The sequence below is a fragment of the Belonocnema kinseyi genome, chromosome 7 (assembly GCF_010883055.1).
Source record: "Belonocnema kinseyi isolate 2016_QV_RU_SX_M_011 chromosome 7, B_treatae_v1, whole genome shotgun sequence".
In the NCBI taxonomy this organism is placed as follows: domain Eukaryota; kingdom Metazoa; phylum Arthropoda; class Insecta; order Hymenoptera; family Cynipidae; genus Belonocnema; species Belonocnema kinseyi.
In genome coordinates, this window is record NC_046663.1 from 73,104,037 (window position 1) to 73,111,052 (window position 7,016).

At 29.6% G+C, this 7,016-nt stretch overlaps 1 protein-coding gene across 1 annotated transcript in view; it reads left to right on the plus strand.

The window, feature by feature from the left end:
- Nucleotides 1-906: 906 nt before the first annotated feature.
- The window catches only part of LOC117176510, a 37,750-nt gene continuing 31,640 nt past the window's right edge, over nucleotides 907-7,016 (plus strand). Inside the window, exons 1-3 of the mRNA XM_033366765.1 lie at nucleotides 907-925; nucleotides 1,655-1,820; nucleotides 4,973-5,058. Of these exons, the coding sequence (XP_033222656.1) occupies nucleotides 907-925; nucleotides 1,655-1,820; nucleotides 4,973-5,058 (271 nt within the window). The remainder of the gene's footprint in view (nucleotides 926-1,654; nucleotides 1,821-4,972; nucleotides 5,059-7,016) is intronic.

Genomic DNA, 7,016 nt, shown 5'->3' on the forward strand with positions numbered 1-7,016 from the left:
TTCTGAAGATTGAAGCGACTCCACTGTAGTCACCAGATTCGAGATCGCGTCGTCAAACTTGATCAATGTCATTGGCTTATCTTCTTTCACGGTCGGCATTCCGGTAACTTGACTTGTTAATTCATCGACGATGTACTCTGGTCTTCCAAAGCGTCTCTTTGGTGTCTTGATCACTTTGTCAACGTTCGTTGACGCTAGCGAGGCTCTGACGGCCTCCAGAGCTTCTTCTTTCAAAGATTTCCGCAACCGCAGCATATTCTCTCTCTGTGGAAATCCGCATTCTCCGGTCGATTCGCGAAAACTACCGATAAATAGTTGCCAATCAGCTGGATTGCCATCGAACATTGGCTGGTCTTTGACCTAGACTTGCCTTGCCATGTATCTATGACTTACCGTCACGTCTGGTGTCCGTTCCGATTTCAATAGGTTTTTCTTCAGCACTATATCATTCATTTCAGATTTCTTTACATTTTCAGTTGGGATTTTTTTAGTTCGATCTATCCATGAGCGTACTTTCGAAATGCTCGATTTTATTTATCCTTGTTGATTCTACGATTAAACATTTTTGCGATTTAATCTTAAGTATTCTCATACACATTCAAGTCACACAGTAATTTCAAGCGTCCGACACATACAGATTATTCAATTTCATCGGTTTGGAAAATTTGGATTTTTAATTTTTAATTCTAGAAACTTAAATTGTTCAAAATAAAATTCTAAATGTAAAAAATAACATTATTTATTTTTCCAAAAGAAAAATATAAGTTCGAATTATTAATACAACGCGAATTATTATAGTCCTCTCTAGTGTCTGGTAGCATTAGGTATTTTAATTTTTTACATCAATTATTAATAATTTATTAACTTTATTTATTTTGCTAATCACATATTTCTTAAGTTTTAATGATGTACAGTCAGGCAGATGGTGAATATTTTTTTAGTGAATTGTGCGAATCAGGTTACATGAAAAAGAATGTTTCGTTTTAATAGAATAATTGTGTAAAATCAAATTAATAAAATTAAAATATATTTCATTACGTTATATAAAATCGAAACTTCACGTAAAAATTGTTGTTTAGTAATAAATGCAAAGAAATTAGATAATTTATAGTTCATGTTTTAAAAAATTACATACGTTTAAAAACTAGTTCTAACAATCACTACACTTATTTGATTTCCAAATAAGCCCTCATAATCTGTTTGATTGTAGGGTAAATTGTTAAATTCATTATAAATTTCAAACCTGCCATGTCCAATATGTGGCCTGTTCCAACATGTGACCAGTATCACTTTGAGATTATCAATACTAACACTAACATAACATGTGTTTGCCCTTTCCTGGATCATTCCGATTTTGTTGTTATTTCTGTATACTGCAAACTTTAAATTATTATATTGAAAAAGGTACAGAAAATTTAAGAATTTTGGCGTTTTATTATTTAAAATAAAAAGAGAAAATATCGCCAAGATCCCCCCCCCCCCAACTTGTTAATACATTCTTGCCGTTTCTGTAATTTTGTTTAACGGGGGTGTAACGTTTTTAAAAAATCTTCAATTGTTTTATTTAATTTTCTAAATGGAGAAGCTTTCAAGAACATTGTGTGAAAATTTGAGATAAATCGGAGCAAAACTAACGAGGATACAGCGGTTTTAGCAACCGCGCCTCATACACGACTCAGCGTAGGACAACACGACTCAGAGCTGAAAAAACAGACAAACGAAGACAGGATTCGTCTTAGACAGGAGCAAAAAGATGCTTTAGACACCATGGATGATAGCAACATTCTTTATGGACCTGGCATCGATTATGAATCGATTATGTATTATTCCAAATTTTTTAGTGTTCAAAACTTTAAAGCGTTTTTCCCACAACTCACGTTTCCAAAGTCGATACCCCTCCTAACTTCAAAACTACTGCACCGATATCCTTTTGAAATTTGGAACACTATTTCTGTACATAATTTACAAGATAATGATGGAGAGTTATAAGGTGCACCGCAATTCTACTTTTTCAGGAGACGCTTCCCAATAATTGATGTCATTGCGGTATTTTTTAATATTTCTACATGAAAGTTTTACAAAATATTCTTCGAATACTATACTTTAATGAACCATTGGTTTTAATTAATAGATTTTAACATTGTCGTAAAAAAAATCGCAAAGGGTGCCTTTTTTGCACGAATTAACGCCCCCCCCCCCTTAATAAATTGAAAGATTTAGGTTCAAGCACTATATTGATTTTACTAAAAACTTTTCACTTGGCGAAATATTTTACATTGTAGATGTTTTTTGTTATATTTCACTTCTTTTTTACTCTATGCAATGCATTAAGAATCTTTAATATTGAACACAATATAATTGGTATTGATATTTATATTATTATCTATAATTTAATTATTAATCTAGGTAAAAAACGGTTAACTTTTACATGTAGGTATATAAAGTGGAAAGAACAAAAACAGATAAAAAAATTCGATTCAAGAGATCTTGAAATTGTAATGCTATGAATCTCGTATTTTTAGCTTTACAGAAATTTCCATTCCATGAGCAAAACATTTTTATGATTACTCAGGAATCACAAAATATTTGGTCGTGCTCTTGGTCCCAATTTAAGGAGTATAATTTGGTCTTGATGTGATAAATTAAAAATAAATCAGGAACAATTTACTCGATCTGATGATGAGTTAAACGCAAGGTTTCAATACGATGCGATCGTTTTTCTGCAAAAGCCTTGGACTTTAAAGCAACACATTTTTTAAACATTTTAAATCGACCAAGAAAATACCTTATTCTTAATTTGTTTTCACCTAAAAAATAATATTTCGTCAAATAGATTATCGGTCAACACCAGTTGTTATTTTTATCACAAATTGTTATAAGCAAATACACATATACCGAAGTTTTTAACAAACAAAATTTTCATTCTGTTCTGCAGTCATTTGTTTTCATCTGAAGAATCCTAACACCTTAGATTGCCATTCAACAATATAATTATTATTGTTTTAAAAATTCTTATAAACAATTTCACCGTTCAAACTTCTTTCACTCATAAGATTCTTTTTCTCGGAGAAGTCACCTTATTCGTATCTTAAGAATTGAAAAAATGTGTGTTTTTATGATTCATCACTAATCTTATTATGTTCAATTTAGTGGAAAAAAATAGTTACATAATTTTTTTTATTTTTAAAGGAAGTATAAGCGGTAATACTGGGGCCTGAAATAGATCCGATAATAATTAAGAAATTTAATCAACGTTGATTTCCGTAAAAATAGACATTTAAAATAGTAACTTCATGCCAGATATTGATGATAAAAATTTCAATTAAAAGATTAATCTTCATAGGGTTTGAAATATAATAATGTGCTCTTTTGCGAACATAGAATTCGTTCACTCTTTAATGTCTTATCAAGCCATTTAGGCACTAAAATATCAAAAGAGTTTGCTTATAGAATCTTCGAAATACACAATATGATATTTCAACATCTATAAAGTGTAGTTTTTCATAAGGTACGGGTATTTTTCTGAAATTAACCTTAATTCCAAAATGTAATATATATATATTGCATAGGTAGACTATATAGAATCAAATTCCAGAAACTTCATGGAGAAAAGTGGATGTTTAAATGTAGATGTTCAAAGGGTAAGATTGTAGCACCTAACATGCAGATATTCATGTCAAACATTTACTATCTTTTTGAGATGTTAGGCGTAAAAAATTGTGTATATTAAACTGAAACATATTGAGATGTCAAAACCGTCGGAGCGCAATACAATTATGGAATATTACAATTTTGGAACATTTCCATAGAATCAAAATTAATTATTCTTTTCATACAATTGGATAATGATTTTTTTCTGTCCAAAGGAGAGAACAATGATCTTAATTTCCAGGTTTATTGACTTAAAAGATTTGACAAAATGTTTATCAATTTAAAATAAAATCTGAATTTAAGTAACTCAAAATAGATAGAATTTTAAATTCAGATTACAGATAATTCTTTCTTTGATTACTTACCCCCGTCCTTATTTTGAATTAAAAATATTGAACATAATCTCAACATGACTGAATGTATCATCTGATCGACATTTCATACCCTTTATTTACTTCGTGAGGTTCTTCGCTTGGGGTGATTGCTAGACAGATTGATCAGCAACCTGGGTCGGAGCAGTGTTGCGGAACGAACGTGTTATTTACTTAAATAGCACGAGAATTCTGTATGAATCTGAAAAATCTCTATCCCTTCCACACAATACTCCTTTCCCCTGCCGAATGAGTCACGCCTACCCCGAAAGGGAAATGGCTTATTGGTGTAATAATCTGTTTTTTCTTTATGTACGAACATTACAGTTTAATTTTAAATTTACAAATAAGCTATGAAGTAATTCCTTAAATAACCATAAATAATTAAACTCCTCAAATATTTACAGGCGTTATTTGACATAACCATACATATAATATCTTGAATATTTCAACTGAACATTTTGGATGTTAGAGAGTAACATCTCACTTTTTTAAGATCTACAGATGCTAACTTTGAACATCTAGATTGTTGTCCTATAGTTAAACATAAAATATGTTAACCCTGAACATCTAGATGTTACGTTTGAACATCTATTTTTTTCCGTGTTTCAGAGTGAAGCATTTATATCCTGGATGATATTAGATGTAATTTTTACCGGCTTGCCGAGTGAGTCACGCCTACCCCGAAAGGGAAATGGCTTAATGGTGTAATAATAATAATACATGCCTTAAGGGGGCATCAAATAAGGAGGAAAAATTCTCAATCTCAAAACAATCTAACAATTTTGCTTTACTTAAAATTTGTTCTGTTTTTAAGTTTTTATACATAATGGATAAAAGGTCTGTTTTCACATTTTTAAACCTGCTGTAAGAAAAAAATAATTTTATAATTTGCAGAAATTTTAAATTAATATTTGATTGGTCTTTTAATGTCAGTCAAATTTTTTTAGTTTGGTTTTAACTACAACAATAGTTTTTATTGTTACGTTCCTGCTTTGGTATTTGGCAACACGAAAACCAGAAGGATATCCACCAGGTAATTATTATTGATAAATATATTTTGTGATAAATGTAATTAGAAAATAAGGATAAAAATTAGAAATATTACACAATGTGCTCACAAAAACCAATATAATCAAGCAAATTTAACTGTTAAACACTTTGGTCAAAATAGATTCTTTTGAGAATTTATTTTCACAATTTAGAAAGTTCAATTTCCAAAGGAACTTTATGAGATGAAATTCAAATTACTCTATAATAATATATACTACATAATATGTGTGTGTGTGTGTTACAGGTAAAGTCCGATGTGCCGTCACACCGCAGCACAGTGGTCTGGAATAGGAATTTACTGTACATGATCGCCCACAGGTCGTATTTCTTAACCGATTTAAAAGTTTTTTTTTAGAAATGCTCAGCAATTAATTGTTAAGAGACTTGTGGTTTGCGCTTTTTAAATTTTTTTCACAGAGCAACAATATATAAACAAATATAGTAACAAAATTGACCATTTTAGCTTTGTGAATTTTCATCTCAAGCAAAAATACAGATAGAAACCCACTATCAGCCGGAATTATTGCACATGCATTCTTAGAAGATAATTAATTTTAATAATATTTAACTTAATTATTATAAACAATTTCTATAAACAAATTCTTTATAAACGAGTTTTTCTCGTAGAAAAAAATGTTTTTTTCTTCAATAATTATTAGATTGACATTTATTGCGGTGACTAACCAACGAAATTAAATAAAGAATAATTTATATAATTGTTATAAACAATTTTTTTAACAACACTATGATTTATTTTTTTTTACATGCAAAAAGGACGGGTTTCCACTGAAATTATCCGACAATAAACTAACAGGGATTCCAAAATTGGATATGGGACATTAAATAATAATTTGCGTAATTGTTAATAACAATTTCTGTAGCAAACTGTCCATAACAATAACGCTGTACTTGCGTTTTTAGAAGTCACCTATCTTTCATTTTTTTATGCAACTTCCTGAAAAATAAATGTGAAACAAGTGAAAATAAGGTGCAATAACGCTGTACTTGCGTATTTAAAAGTCACTTATCTTTCATTTGTTTTGTACGTAGCTTCATGAAAGACAAATGAAGAACAAGTGACTGTCAAGTAAAAAGTACAGATCCAGGTTCATTGCTAGGTGGTTATCTCTCGCACGCGCTCCCGCATTGTTTTAAAATTGTTATTAACAATTACGCAAATTATTATTTAATGTCCCATATCCAATTTTGGAATCACTGTTAGTTTATTGTCAGATAATTTCAGTGGAAAACCGTCCTTTTTGCATGTAAAAAAAATAAATCATAGTTTTATTTTAAAAAATTGCTTATAACATATAAATAAATTCATATAAATTATTCTTTATTTAATTTCGTTAATTAGTCACCGCAATAAATGTCACTCTAATAATTATTCAAGAAAAAAACATTTTTTTTCTACGAGAAAACGGCCGATTAGGAGACTTGTTTAACTATATTGTTATAAACAATCTATATTGTTTATGTTTAATAAATCTTAAAGTATATAAATGGCTTTAAAGACAATTTTGAATCACTTTTGTTCAGAAAAATCAATTCAGCTATAAGAAAAACTAGTTTATAAAGAATTTGTTTATAGAAATTGTTTATAATAATTAAGTTAAATATTATTAAAATTAATTATGTTTTATGAATGCATGTGCATTAACTCCGGCTGATAGTGAGTTTCTATCTGTATTTTTTCTTGAGATGAAAATTCACAAAGCTAAAATGGTCAATTTTGTCACTATATTTGTTTATATATTGTTGCTCTGTGAAAAAAATGTTAAAAAACCAAACCACAATTCTCTTTAAAATTAATTGCTGAACATTTCTAAAAAAAACTTTTAAGGGCATGTGACACAACTAAATTCCTATATTACCGACCTCACTTTTTCAGTTCACTGAATGTTTTTTTGAACCTTAGAACTTTTTTTGTAAATAAAA